Here is a 15390-nt window from a genome sequence, read left to right as displayed (position 1 = left end):
TTTTAGCATGCCACTGTCAGCTTCCTCCCCTAAGTAGGGAACCCGCGGATACCAGATTCCCAACCTCACGATGGACCTTCTTCCTACAAAGACCTCTGTCAATTTTCTCCTTGCAGGCTACTCTGAAGAGGTACCAGAACGAACACCGAAGCAAATTGGATTCTTTGGAAAAATCTCAGGCCGAGCTGAAGAAAATCAGGCGGAAAAGCCAAGGGGGACGGAACGCCATCAAATATGAACATAGAGAATCCGAGGTTGGTACTTTCACCTTGAGTCCTTCCTGTATTAGCTTGAAAGTTAAGTCAAGCTTACTTCATGTTTGTTAAAATTCAAACCTGTCATCATCTCCGTTTAATGTCCCCCATAATCCCTTGCAGGGTGGATTCTGGGCAACTGAATGGAGCTAGCAAAGTGTTTACTGGCCGGATGCCTTTCCTGTCGCCAGGGCAGAGTTTTTTTCAGCAGATACATTCTCATTGTACCCAGAGAGAGAAATATCTGCATCTACCTAGGATCGAACTCAGGGCCTCCTGATCGTGAGGCGAGAGCTCCATCTCTAGGCCACCGCACCACAATTTAGTGTTATTTATGCTGTTACTTAAATAAATCACCTTTCCGGTCTCCTCCTTCCTCCCTTTACCACTAGGTATTAAGAGGTATTAATGTTCCTCTTTAGCGTTAATGCAGGCAGTCCTGGATTTACGACCACAATTTAATCCCAAATTTAGATGGCTAAGCGAGACAATTAAGTGAGTTATGCCCCGTTTTATGACCTTTCTTGCCATGGTTGTTAAGTGAATCGCTGCAGTTAAGTTAGTAACATGGTCATTAAGCGAATCTGGCTTTCCCATTGACTTTGCTCGGCAGAAGGTCGCAAAAAGGGGATCACGTAACCCCGGGGACACTGCAACTGTCGTAAATATGAGTCAGTTACCAAGCGTCCCAATTTTGATCACGTGACCAGAGGGAATGCTGTAACGGTCGTAAGTGTGAAAAACGGTCATAAGTCACTTTATCCAGTGCTGCTGTGACTTTAGAACGGTCACTGAATGAACTGTTCTAAATTGAGGACTACCTCTAATACTATCAATTGATACTGAGATTATTTCCAGAAAGGTTTTTGTGCATAGCACAATTACAGCAGTGGTCAAAATTGTGCAAAAACCTTTTGGGAAAAATGTATTTTCTAAAACTAGCTAATAACACCACTTTCTTTTCTTTTTTCTTTTTTTGGAGTCGTACCGTAAAATTATATATCAATGAAAAGATAATTTAATCAAGAATGTTAATGCAATAACTTTTATGAAGGATTTGCTATTAGAGTAGCAGTTACTGTATAAAGAAGAAAAGTGAAACACGTAGAAAAAACAAGATATACAAAAATTATCCCCATAGAAAAAACGAGATATACAAAAATGACCCCCATGTCAGTTAATCCTTAGTTGGGTAACTACCTTTAGCATGAATTTCAGCCTTACAATGTCTTCCCATGGAGTGAACCAAGTCTTTGAGTTCTGCAGCTGTTATCATGTGAAACCAAGATTGAATGATGGCTTCTATTAACTGGGTTTTATTGCTGGGTCGCTTCTGACTAACAAGTTTCTTTAGCCGGCTCCATAGATTTTCCATTGGGTGAAGGTCTGGGCTATTCCCAGGCCATTCCAGCAGCGGAATAGGATTATCTTGAAACTCCCAAAAAAAAAAAAAAAAAAGTGGTGTTATTAGCCATCAAACCTCAAAAATACACTTTCCCAAAAAGGTTTCCACAATTTTGGCCACTACTGTATGTTGACTTCTGCTTTCATTTACGCAGACTACCAACAATTAACATTCACCTGTTCCTCCCTCCGTTGCACTAACCTCAACCAAAGTGGGACCGAGAAGTGAAATCTTGACATCCATTCGTTCATAATCCGGATTCAAACCCGTCTCCTTCTATTTGGAGTATCCCAAAGTGCCTTAAGATTTAAAAAAAACAAACAAACACGTGTTTGGGGCTGAAGTTAGTCTCTTGACATGAGGTAGCAAGAATATTTATAGCCTTTTCCATGTCAACAGATAAATCTTTCTGTCCTGGAAAAAATAATTGGCTATTGTGTAAATTGGCAGCTTTATCAAGGGAATACATAAATGATATTTTGTGCATGTTGATACAGAGTGGTAGAATGCGACCGGACTGCGCACTTCTCTTTTGAGAAAAATTGAGAGTTTGAAGCTGCTGTTAAACTCAAGTTGTACAAGAACTCCTGTTTACCAGGCCTGAATATTGGAGGAATATTGTGTTGTTTTTATTTCACTTCTCCTTACTGTGGCTCAGTGGCTAAGAGGCTGAGCTTGTCAATCAAAAGGTTGGCAGTTCAGCGGTTCGAATCCCTAGTGCCTTGTAACAGAGTGAGCTCCCGTGACTTGTCCCAGCTTCTGCCAACCTAGCAGTTCAAAAGCACGTAAAAAATGCAAATAGAAAAATAGGGACCACCTTTGGTGGGAAGGGAGCAGCGTTCTGTGCGCCTTTGGCGTTGAGTCATGCCGGCCACATGACCACAGAGACGTCTTCGGACAGTACTGGATCTTCGGCTTTGAAACGGAGATGAACACCACCTCCTAGAATCGGGAACAACTAGCACATATGTGCGAGGGGAACCCATCTCAAGTCAACAGTCCAATAATGAAACTCTAATTCTCTCTCTCTCTGTCTTTCTCTCTCTCTCTGTGTATGTATGTATGTATGTATATATATATATATATATATATAATACCAAATTTATATTTCACTGATAAAAAAATAAAGAGAAACTTCTTTATCATCGAAATATAAATTTGGTATAAAATGGTTTGTCGTGAAAGGCGAAAGGGATGCAGTATACTCCCTCCCACATGCTGGGGTAGACCAGGTGTCTCGATAGAAAAACACTTTATCTATCTATCTATCTATCTATCTATCTATCTATCTATCTATCTATCTACCATCTACCTACCTACCTATCTGTCTGTCTGCTACCTACCTACCTACCGTCCATCCATATCTATCTATCTATCTATCTATCTATCTATCTATCTATCTATCTATCTATCTATCTATCTATCTATCTATCTATCTGGATTTCCTAGAAAATGGACTGGTAATATCTTAAACAAATAGCACAAGTTTTGTGTAAGTGTGTCCGATTGACTGAATCTGGTCTTTTCATGCTTTATGTAGTATTTGGAAACCGTCAGCTCCCGACAGAGCGATATCCAAAGATTTATTGCGGAGGGTTGCCGAGAGGCCTTACTTGAAGAGAAGAAAAGATTTTGCTTCCTGGTTGACAAGCACTGCAGTTTTGCTCAACGCCTGTTCCATTACCACGTGGAGGTGAGTGTGGGAGAAGGCCCTTTTATCAATCAGAATAGAGCTGGAAGGGACTTTGGAGATCTTCTAGCCCAACCCCCTTCTCAAGCAGGAGACCCTATACCATTCCACACCATTCTCTGTCCAGTGTCTTCTTAAAAACCTCCAGTGATGAAGCACCCATAACTTCTGAAGGCAAGTTCTTCCACTGGTTAATTGTCCTCACTGTTAGGAAGTTTCTCCTTAATTCCAGGTTGCTTCTCTCCTTGATTAGTTTCCATCCGTTGCTTCTTGTCCTGCCTTTCTGGTATTTTGGAGAATAGGCTGCCCCCCACCTCCTCTTTGTGGCAGCCCCTCAAATACTGGAAGACTGCTATCATATCTCCCCTGGTCCTTCTTTTCTCTACACTATCCAAACCCAAATCCTGCAACTGTTCTTCAAACGTTTTAGTCTCCAGGCCTTTTAACATCTTCTCTGCACTTTTTCCTAAAGTCTCAACATCTTTTTTTGCAGTGTGATAACCAAAACTGGATGCCGTGTTCCAAGTACACCTAATACAGGCCTGTCCAAACATTTGCCTCCGTGAAACAAAACTGTAATCCAAACCATAGTCAATTCCTAGATTTGCTCGGGAAGAAGCGTCTTCGTTTTCTCGTTCTCTTATTTATGAAATCTATATATATATTCCTCGTCTTCTCCGCAGTGCTCAGAGATACTTACCACCAAGTTGCCGGCGTGGTTGGAAACCTGCGGCGATGCCACCAAAGTTCCGGAGAACGTCATGAATATGATCGAAGAGATCAGGACCCCAGGATCCGTTTCGATATCGGGGACTCCCCTGCCTTCCCCAATGATCGAGAGGAATAACCTGGTGAGAAGCTCTCCTCCGCTTCCATTTCACCTTAGGAGCCGAGTAGGGACGAGAGGGACGTGGGCAGAAGAATCAATATTTGATGGCTCCAAGTGTACAATGCAAGCGTTTATTTATTTAATAAACACATTTATTATTATTTATTTATTAGAATTTTATCCCCCACCTTTATTACTTTACATGCGCTAAATATACAGAATACATCTTCTTCCTCCACAACAGCCCTGTGAGGCGGGTTGGGCTGAGAGAGAGGGACTGTCCAAGCTCACCCAGTTGACTTTCATGCCTAAGGTGGAACTAGAACTCACCATCTCCTAGTGATTGGCCCAAAGTCACTCAGTTGACTTTCATGGCTAAGGCGGGACTAGAACTCACAGTCTCCTGGTGATTGGCTTAAAGTCACCCAGTTGACTTTCATGGCTAAGGCGGGACTAGAACTCACCATCTCCTGGTGATTGGCTTAAAGTCACCCAGTTGACTTTCATGGCTAAGGCGGGACTAGAACTCACAGTCTCCTGGTAATTGGCCCAAAGTCACCCAGTTGACTTTCATGGCTAAGGCGGGACTAGAACTCAACATCTCCTGGTGATTGCTTAAAGTCACCCAGTTGACTTTCATGGCTAAGGCGGGACTAGAACTCACCGTCTCCTGGTGATTGGCTTAAAGTCACCCAGTTGACTTTCATGGCTAAGGCGGGACTAGAACTCACAGTCTCCTGCTGATTGGCCCAAAGTCACCCAGCTGGCTTTCATGGATAAGGTGGGACTAGAACTCACAGTCTCCTGGTGATTGGCTTAAAGTCACTCAGTTGACTTTCATGGCTAAGGTGGGACTAGAGTTCACCATCTCCTGCTGATTGGCCCAAAGTCACCCAACTGGTTTTCATGGATAAGGTGGAACTAGAACTCAGTGTCTCCTGGTGATTGGCCCAAAGTCACCCAGCTGGCTTTCATGCCTAAAGCGGGACTAGAACTCACCATCTCCTAGTTTCTACTCTGGCACCTTAAATTCCACACGGAAACACACCTGTTACTTTATAAATGTCTCAAATTGCACTAGCGCCTCTTATTTTTACCTTATAAATAACAATCTAGTTTTGTGATTCATTCCCGTGCTGAGCTTCCATATATTCTGGGATAGAATCAAGCTGGAAAACCTGTGAGTGAGTCTAATTAAGGGAAAAAAAACTTTTCCAAGGAAGGAATTCAGCTTGGAGGAAGCCAATAAAATCGCTAATATTTACTCATGCCTTTGTGCTGTTGTTTCACAATGTTGACGCTTCAACTTTCGTTCAGCAGGTTGGAAACAATTACGATTCCCTCCGACGGCATTCTCCCAAGGTGCCCCCAGCACCCCCGGGGAGAGCTTACACCAGCCCTTTAGTTGATATGTTCAACAACCCACCCGTCGCACCAAAGACCTCTTCCGAGAAATTAACCAATGCAGCAGGTAAGTATAGCGCCTATCAGTCTACCAAGGTGGTAATTTTGCGTACAGGTAATCCTTGATTCACAGCCATTCATTTAGTGACCGTTCGAAGTTACAAACGATCGATGATCGTTTTTCACACCTACAACCGTTGAAGCACCTCTGAGCTCACGTGATTAAAATTCAGGCATTTGGCCACTGACTCATATTTATGATGGTTGCGATGACTCAGGGTGACGTGATCCCCTTTTTTGTGAGCTTCTGGTAAGCAAAATCAATAGGGGAGCCAGATTCACTTAACAACTGTGACGAGAATGGTGATAAAGTGGGGGGAAACTCACTTAACTATCTCGCTTACCAATAGAAATTTTGGGCTCAGTCAAGGATTACCTATATATTTCAGAGAGAGAGAGAGAGAGAGAGAGAGAGAGAGAGAGAGAGAGAGAGAGAGAGAGAGAGAGAGAGAGAGAGAGAGAGAGAGAGAGAGAGAGAGAGGTGGGTGGGTGGTGAGTGTGTGGGTGAAGGAAGGAAGGAAGGAAGGAAGGAAGGAAGGAAAGGAAGGAAGGAAGGAAGGAAGGAAGGAAGGAAGGAAGGAAGGAAGGAAGGTGTCAGCACTTCAACCTGCATTTACTCTAGTGCTGACATAAGAAGGAGAAGAGGGGGCAGCTGGCAAGAGGATGCTTGACTTCTCACCTACTTATTTTCCTTGAAGATAATATCCCCTAGGAGATGAGAGGGAGGGGGACATTCCTGGGAGCTTAGGTAGTAGATATGGGGAGAGTGATTGGAAGAAGGCCAATGAGACGTAGAGATTTGGGGAACAGAAAGGGAGGGTTTGGGGTCAGGAAGTCAGAGTTGGCTACACCATGATCAGGGGCAGATTGTCGTGCTTAATAAAATGAAAGATTTCTTCAAAGACTATCTGTTTGGAAATGCAATTTATTTTATTTGAGACGATATCGAAACCTGACGGACGGAAGGAAGGAAGGAAGGAAGGAAGGAAGGAAGGAAGGAAGGAAATAAATTAGACTTTGGGAAGAAGTGTGAAATTTAAACTAGACTTTCACCCAGAAGAGCATGGACTGCATTGACAAGCAGCGCCTTGGAGTGAGCCCTCTCCGAAGGGTCCAAAATCCAGACACAAGCTAGTCTGACCATCTTGAGCTCTGATTTGTGGCCACTAAGCTTGGAGGAGCACATTGTTAGATTGATGCTCTCTGCTGTGCAATTCTATGATTAATGATGCTTTATTATTATCCCTGTCTCTTTCTGTCTGTTTGCCTTTCTCGCGACGTCATGCAGATGATTCCAGTTTATCGCGATCTACCTCCATGGCCACCGGACTGAACATAATGAAGCGTCAGAAAGTGAAGACCATCTTCCCGCACACCGCTGGAAATAACGAGACACTCCTCAGTTTCGCCCAGGGCGACCTTATCACGCTGCTCGTATCGGAGGAAAGGGACGGCTGGCTGTACGGAGAACACGATGTCACCAAAGTGTACGTCACGGCTTCCCAAACTTTTTCATTCATTACCCCAAACCACTTCTCAGCAAATCCTATCCACTCATAATTTCCACAGTGGTGGGAATTCAAATAATTTAACAACCGGTTAGGGTCAGGTTGGCCGTTGTGGGAGGCGAGGCCCATCCCTGTCCTCCAACTCCGCCGCACATGCGGGACGAGCCTCCCGCGACAGCCAAACTGACCCTGGGCGAACCGGTTGTTAAATTATCCTCTCCCCTCCCCCCCCGCCCGCTATCAAAGTGGATCCTGGCCGCTGTGCTGCAACGGAGAAACAGGAAATGGAGTGGCTGGCACGAGGGAAGGAGGAGGAGCAGGGAAAGAGGGAAAGCGCCCTCCTTCTTCACTCATGCTGGCTGCCCTGTTGCCCGTTTCCCCATTGCAGCGCGGCGCCCAGGATCCACTTTGATAGCAGGGAAGATTTAACAACCGGTTCGCTTGAACCGGTGCAAACCGTCTGAATCCCATCACTGCTCATAAGTCTCTTCATTGTAACTTTGAATGGTCGCTGAATGACAATTCGTAATCCGAGGACTACCCATATTATAAAAACAATGTGAGGTGGAGATTGGGAGGAGGAGGAGCAGGAGGACCAAGTTCAGAGCGCACCAAGGACCCCTACAAATGTCTTCTCTTATTGTATACAGCCCATCTTAAGGGTTTCTACAAAATCAGTAAATTATTTTAATATTGCCTTCTAGGAAAGGCTGGTTCCCATCCTCTTACACGAAGCCCTTTGAAGGTCCATCAGAAGAGACCATGCGCATTCCGGTGCCCAGGTAATGTTGGGTTGACATAGAAGCTCTTAAGAATTGAACTGAAGGATCTGTTGCTTCTTGTTGGGCTATGGACTATGGAGTGGTTAGAATGCAGTATGGCAGGCTGACTCTGCCAATTGCCAGCAGTTCGACCCTGACTGGCTCCAGGTTGACTCAGCCTTCTTTCCATCCTTCCAAGGTTGGTAAAATGAGGAGCCAGATTGTTGGGGACCATAGGCTGACTCTGTGTTGTGGCCCGCCAGCAGCCAGCAGAGCAGTGAGGAGGTTGGGGAGGAACGTGGGCCAGTCCTGGAGTCTGGGGAAGGCTCGGACAATGGCTCGGAGTCGGAGGCAGAGAGTGGGCCAAGGCCATCTGGTAGTTCTTTCCTGTCCCCGGAGTCTCCGGAGTCTGACATCAGCGAGGCAAAAGAACAGCGTCAGCCTGTTCCCAGTGTGCACATACGCAGAGCTGCCAGGAGACAAGAACAATGAAGGAAACAGGGTCGACTTAGGAGTAAGGCTTGGAGATGATTGGCCCCTCCCATAAGACATAAAAGAGAAGTGAACGGGACGTGAGCTTTTGCAGGAAGCAATTAGTTCATTTGGCCGATTCAAGAGTTGAAAATTCTGTTTGTGACTCTGTGCCAAGTTTGGCCTTGCCCTGCGTCTGGAAATTAGCTCTTCCACGGAAGATAAGGTGGGTGTTGATAACCTTCCTCTGAAAGACTGCTGACTATAAATGAAAGTAACTTAACAGCCGTATGAATTAAAGAGGTTTGCCGGGACTAAGTTTGTGCTGTTTAATTTCTAAGGAAGCCTAAGTGAGAACCTTCTGTAAACATCTTAGAGAGGGCTGTAAAGCACTATAAAGTGGTATATAAGTCTAAACGCTTGTGTTATTAACAGTGGCTTTCTTTTCCTTAGCCCTGCGCCCATCCGAAGTGTCAGCTCGGTCAACTTGACAAACAGAGAAAACCCCATCCTCCCTCCACCAGATTACGTGATTACTGGGCCAACCAAACCAGCTCCAGGACCAAAACTTGAAACTTCTAAAACGACAGCAGCTCAAGGAGAAAGTGTATCTCCTGTAAGTAGACCGACCAGTTTTGTCAAATGTAAAAAGAAAATTAAAAAAAAATCAGCTTTTGAAAATACTTTCGCTGACGGGTTTTATCTAGCTATCTGAGTAATGCCAGGCTGAACTTAACTTTTTGAACTTGCTAGTTATAGCATTCTTTTAAATTTTAGCAAATTACAGAGAGCCCAAGACTTACGACAGTTTGTTTAGTGGCCGTTCGAAGTTACGACGGCACTGAAAAAAGTGACTTGTGACCGCTTTTCACACTTATGACCGTTCCAGCATCCCCAGGGTCATGTGATTTACATTCAGATGCTTGGCAACTGACTCACACTTATGACGGGTGCAGTGTCCCGGGATCATGCGATTTCCTTTTGTGACCTACTGACAAGCAAAGTCCATGGGGAAGCCAGATTTATTTAACAACCAATATTCCCAATTTTAACAACTGCAATTCAGTTTTTTTTTTAATTTATTTTTTTTTTTAATTTGATTTATATGCCGCCCTTCTCCGAAGACTCAAGGCGGCTTACAGTGCATTAAGCAATAGCCTTCATCCTTTTGTATATTTATACAAAGTCAGCTTATTGCCCCCACAATCTGGGTCCTCATTTCACCTACCTTAGAAAGGATGGAAGGCTGAGTCAACCTTGAGCCTTGGCGAGATTCGAACCCTGCAGTAATTAGTTTGAGGCAGATATTTCTCTCTCTAAGCACAATGAGAATATATCCGCTGAACAAAGCTCCTCATTGGCAACAGGAAAGGCATCTGGCCAGTAAACACTCTGCCAGTTCCATTTAGCGGCCCAGACTCCACCCCGCAAGGGATTATGGGGCCGTTAAATGATGATGATGAATTCCAGTTTAACAAATGCAACAACAAAAAGTCATAAAATGGGGCACAACTCACTTAATAAATTTCTCACTTAACGACATAAATTCTGGGCTCAAGTGTGGTTGTAAGCTGAGGAGTACTTGTAATTAGGGAGGGGGGGGTGGAGAAATCCATCCCTTGTTTCAGTTGCATTTCCCAAGCTCGACATCGCAGTGTCAATTATACCAGCCCAGTGTTAGCACAATCAGACTTCACAGCGGAGAGCTAAAAAGTTGCTTCAGACTTTTGTGTTGCACGCAGCAAAGGACGGGCATTTGGTTCAGATGCAGTTTTACACGTTTAAAATGATGTTTTAGGGTTTTGAACAAAACAGACCTATCGGAGGTCGAGAGAAGGCTCGTAAATTCAGATATTGTAATTCCTGTTTGTTCAAGAGTTACGTCAAATCAACCAGCCAGGGAAACCGCTGGAAATCAGGCTGGAAAGCAGGCAGTAAATAATGGCATTTGTAAACATCTGGATTCTTTTAGCAGTTTTTGCCCCCTTTTCAAACAATGAGGTGGTTTTGCAGTGAAAGGTACTTTAAAAGCATTTTAGGCCTTGATTCATAGAGTTTAATTTATTATCGCTTCGGTCTGAAATATAGGGATTAAAGGGAAAACTTCAGCTATAATGCTTAGGTTTTATGGGAAAGCTGGAGTGCCACCTTCTGGTCTCGAGGGGCCATTGCAGTTTAGGCGTTAGGTGAAAGTGGAATATGTGAAATTAGCAACAGGAAATTGACTCTCTTTGAGCCATTGTGATGAGACAGTTTCCCTGAATCACACCCTCCTTATTCAAAATAAGGATGAATTATGCAGGAGGTGCCTCTCTTTAAAGTAGGAAAGGATCGTCCTGCAATCTTGGCTTATTGCTTTTTTTGGTCCTAAAACTAATAATCAGTCTAAACCAGGGATGAAATCCAGCAGGTTCTGAAGAACCGGTAGCGGAAATTTTGAGTAGTTTGGAGAACTGGCAAATACCACCTCTGGCTGGCCCCCGAGTGGGGTGGGAATGGAGATTTTGCAATATCCTTCCCCTGTCACGCCCACCAAGCCACACCATGCCCACCAAGCCACGCCCACAGAACCGGCAGTAAAAAAAATTGAATTTCACCACTGGTCTAAACTACAAATTAAAAAAAAAAAAATACTGCATTGATAGACCAAAATAAAGTAACACTACCAAGTCATTAGCGTAAAACAGTGTTTCCCAAACTTGGGAACTTTAAGAAGTGTGGACTTCAACTCCCAGAATTCCCCATCCAGCATGGCTGGCTGTGGGATTTTGGGAGTTGAAGTCCATACATCTTGAAGTTCCCAAGTTTGGGAAACACTGGCGTAGAAGGACCAAGTGCAGGGATTACAATCAGGAGAGGCCTAGAAAATTGAGTGGTTGAGAGCATAACTGTTTTCAGTCAAGGTTTTCCAACCTTGGGAACTTCAAAAATCTGTGGGCTTCAACTCCCAGAATTCCCCAACCAGCCATGAATTCTGGGAGCTGAAGTCCACACGTCTTCAGGCTCCCCGACATGCTGGCTGGGGAATTCTGGGAGCTGAAGTCCGTACGTCTTCAGGCTCCCCAACTTTCTGGTTGGGGAATTCTGGGAGTTGAAGTCGACATCTCTAGGTGCCCCAATTTCTTGGCTGGAAAATTCTGGGAGTTGGAAGTCCACACATTTCCAGGTTCCCCAACATGCTTAATCGGACCTTTGAAGTTCCTTTCCTGCTTATTCCTTTTGTTTGAATGGCCTTCCTTTTCTTCCATACTCAGCAATTATGAGTTTTTTTTTCCTTCCTCAGAAACCTAACATGAACGGCATTATGAAGCCACCTTTCCTAAGGTAAGTTGGAATCGTGCAATATCATTGAAAACATGCAAAAAGACTAAAAAAATAAAAAAAACAACCCAGCCTTGTCTCAGCTCCTTGTCCCGCACAGCACGGAGACAGCAATAAAACACAGCTGGACACATCAACTGGAGAGTGAATCCTGGTTTAATGCTTTTCATCAGTTACGGAACAATGCCAAGTTACAAACTTTCAAAGTTGGCGCTACGAGCATCCGCCTCACAGCGCTTTATATCCTAGTGCCCCACCCCTCTCTTGATGAACGTGTGGCTCAGCTGTGTTAGGATGAGTTGCAGCGACGTTTCCGGTTTTCTCATTCCGGATTCCTCCGCGCCCTAAACGCAATCCCTCTTAACGACGCCCCTCCACCATTTCCCGTGCCGCTTATTTCCCGTGCCCCCTCTACGTTGTAGTTTTGTTGGGGATGTGTTACGCTTTCCGATCTGCCTTCCCATCCCGGTTGTATGTCGGGCACGCCGGGCTCGACACCTTGGTTGACCTTTCCATGAGGTCATCCTGGGGAGCCGTTCAGGTGGCCTTAATCACATTCCTGGAAATGGATTGGAATCGCCTTTGTAAAAATTAACGTAGCTTATCACCACAAGCCTTCTACCCTGTTTTGCCGAAAATAAGACGTCCCCTGATAATAAGCTCAATTGGGCTTTTGAGCGCATGCCCTAAAATAAGCCGTCCCCGAAAATAAGCCGCCCTCGAAAATATTTAACAGCATGCACAGCCAGTCAGCGCCATTTCCTCTGGTTAGGGTTAGGGAGACAGAGCTGGAAATCAGGTAAGACAGCAAGAGGATCCCTGTCGTGCTCCACGCGCCCCAAAATAATAAGACCTCCCCGAAAATAAGGCCAAGCGCTTATTTCAGGGTTCAAAAAAAGTATAAGACAGGGTCTTATTTTCGGGAAAACACGGTAGTTGTGCTTCAATTTGTGTGTCTGCTTTATTACAGTGGCGAAAATCCCTTTGCAACCGTCAAACTCCGACCGACAGTCACAAACGACAGATCGGCGCCAATCCTTCGATGAGCAGCATCGGGGGGAAAAAAAACGATTTTGTTTTTTTAAATCCTACTACCTTGTCAACATTGCACAGCCTGCCCCAGCCTACGGTCCCCTCAGGTGTTGCTTTGGGATGGTTTCCGAATTCGCTGCCCGCTCGGCACCTGGAGGCTCCCCCTGGTTGACGGTGGCCATACTGTCTTCGGCAATATGATTTCCAAATACCTGTCTGTCTGAAGTTGTTTTTAAACCTTTATTTAAATGTAATTAATGTGTACAGCAGCTGCAAATTGCCAAAGTTTCTGACTTTTTAAAAATGAGCTTTTTTTTCTTCTTCTTCTTTTTTTTTTTGGCTTCTGGTTTTTGCGAATTATCGATGGCTGAAGACACCTGCAGATTTGCTTTGATTTTTAGAAGCGTGCCTTGTTTAGGGAAGAGAGAAGTTGTGTTTAGGAAAGCAGAAATAGGCCAAATAGGGAAAAAAAACCAGCAGAACTGATCCTTTAGTCTGCTGTTGCCAGCATCGCTGCTTCGACCTCTGTGCCAATGGTGTGGTTTAATCCTCTGGATCACTTCCGCTTAGTTTTTGCTTGTACAATTTACGTAGAGAGCTGGATACGAGAGTAGCTGCTTTCTAAACAGGCAAGCCGTTTAAGGATGACCCAACAGACGATCATGCCAAATATTATTTTCATTATGTAAGATAAGATGTTTTAGGGATACAGTAATAATAAATACTCTGATCAGTACAATGGGGCATTCATTGGTTTGCAGTTATGTAAAAGCTGAATCTATTCTTCGCTCTTCCTTTCGGTCGCATTTTAATTGACGGATCCAGTGGTGAAATGCTCTGTGGATTGCGCAGTGCACACCAAATGCACACTGCGCATGCATAGTGCGCGCCACACACTTCGTGCAGAAAAAGGCGGCTTAACAAGCAGAACAGCGAGGGGGGAGGAAACAGCTGTGCCGCGCGATGTAGATTATAAATCGCGCAGCACAGCCAATTGTCGGAAATACCAGTTCTGATCCGCTAGCTTTTATCATTAGATTCGCCCGAACCGGTGTGAACCGGTAGCATTTCACCCCTGGACGGATCCCTGGTGCTTGGTTATTCTCTTGCAGATGTTTCATTACCCAAATTAGTAACATCATCCATGCCAACACTGATGGGTTATGAAATCTTTAAGTTTCCAAGAAAACTACCAAGCTCAGAGAGCACCCAAAAACTCCTCATTTCAATCCTGAACTACAAATATTCTCCTTTGTAAGATGCTGTTTAACAAGATTGTCTGAAACCAGCCTTTTTGATCGTGGATCATTGGAAAGGAAACTTTAAAAGGGGTTTTTTTCCCCCGTTCAACAAGTCCCTTCCCTTTATTTGGCAAAGTTTTTCAGAAGTGATGTGTTGTTGCCGCCTTCCTAGGGCTGAGAGAAAGTTACTGGCCCAAGGTCACCCAGCTGGCTTTGTGGCTAAGTTGGGACTGGAACTCACAGTCTCCTGGTGATTGGCCCAAAGTTACCCAACTGGTTTCCATGCTGAAGATGGGACTAGAACTCACTGCCTCCTGGTGATTGGCCCAAAGTTACCCAACTGGTTTCCATGCCAAAGATGGGACTAGAACTCACTGCCTCCTGGTGACTGGCCCAGTCACCCTGCTGGCTTTCATACCTAAGGTGTGGGACTCAGTGGTGGGTTGCTCCCGGTTTGGGCGAGCCGGTAGTGGTGATGATGTGATGTCACTCAACCGGTTCTCTTTGACTGGGAGCTGGGCCCTCCCACCCGCCCCCACGTTAAACTTACCTTTATTTCTCATTTTTTAGCCCAGCTGATAGGCACGGCAGAGTGGATTGCCGCACCTCAGCTGGGCAGAAACCTAATGCGCTTGCGCGGAACGCAAGTTTGTGACAATCGCTCGCAAAGCGCATGCGCAAAGAGAACAGGTGGTAACACCGGTTGGAACTCACCACTGGTGGGACGAGAACTCAACGTCTCCTGGTGATTGGCCCAGTCATCCTGCTGGCTTTCATACCTAAGGTGGGACTAGAACTCACCATCTCCCAGTTTCTAACCTGGTGGTTAGCCAGACACCAAGCCTGGCTTTTTTTATTGTATAAACTTGTCATATTCACCCCGTATTTCTTGAAACTGCTGGAAAGAGCATTTGAATTATAGCCTGGTTGGAGAAAAGAACGACTGACGTTTAGTCTATAAATTGTCAAAAGAAGCATGAACTTTTGGTAAACAATTCAGATCAGGCTTTTTTTTTTTTAATTCAGATCAGGCTTTTTTTTTTTTTTTAATTCCACTCTCTATGGGTTCAAGGCTGACCCACAATCTATGCCGCCACCCCCCCCGAACATTAACGCTTCTATCACAAGAGATTTTTCTCTCTAATTCAGAGGAGGTTATTGTGGCCAGCAGAGTTGGACAGTGAGGAGGTTGGGGAGGAACGTGGGCCAGTCCTGGAGTCTGGGGAAGGCTCGGACGAGGGCTCTGCGTCGGAGGCAGAGACAGTGCCAGGACCATCTGGGAGCTATGCGCGAACTCCGGAGTCTGACATCAGCGAGGCAGAACAGTGTGAGCCTGTTCCTAATGTGTGCATGCGCAGAGCTGCCAGAAGACAGTAGCAATTAAGAAAACAGGGTCGACTTGGGAGTAAGGCTT

At 45.0% G+C, this 15390-nt stretch overlaps 1 protein-coding gene across 1 annotated transcript in view; it reads left to right on the top strand.

Annotated features, from left to right (window-relative positions):
- BAIAP2L1 (BAR/IMD domain containing adaptor protein 2 like 1) overlaps nucleotides 1-13003 on the top strand; it is a 52838-nt gene extending 39835 nt beyond the window's left edge. Inside the window, exons 6-14 of the mRNA XM_070954893.1 lie at nucleotides 117-254; nucleotides 3200-3352; nucleotides 4033-4200; nucleotides 5499-5649; nucleotides 6931-7129; nucleotides 7855-7932; nucleotides 8836-8998; nucleotides 11666-11706; nucleotides 12674-13003. Of these exons, the coding sequence (XP_070810994.1) occupies nucleotides 117-254; nucleotides 3200-3352; nucleotides 4033-4200; nucleotides 5499-5649; nucleotides 6931-7129; nucleotides 7855-7932; nucleotides 8836-8998; nucleotides 11666-11706; nucleotides 12674-12749 (1167 nt within the window). The 3' untranslated portion in view covers nucleotides 12750-13003. The remainder of the gene's footprint in view (nucleotides 1-116; nucleotides 255-3199; nucleotides 3353-4032; nucleotides 4201-5498; nucleotides 5650-6930; nucleotides 7130-7854; nucleotides 7933-8835; nucleotides 8999-11665; nucleotides 11707-12673) is intronic.
- The last annotated feature ends 2387 nt before the right edge of the window (nucleotides 13004-15390 follow it).

Source organism: Pituophis catenifer, unplaced genomic scaffold, assembly GCF_029215685.1.
Source record: "Pituophis catenifer annectens isolate HBS135680 unplaced genomic scaffold, rPitCat1.0.hap2 SCAF_16, whole genome shotgun sequence".
Classification (NCBI taxonomy): domain Eukaryota; kingdom Metazoa; phylum Chordata; class Lepidosauria; order Squamata; family Colubridae; genus Pituophis; species Pituophis catenifer.
Note: the sequence above shows the minus strand (reverse complement) of the source record. Positions and strands in the feature narration are given on the sequence as shown.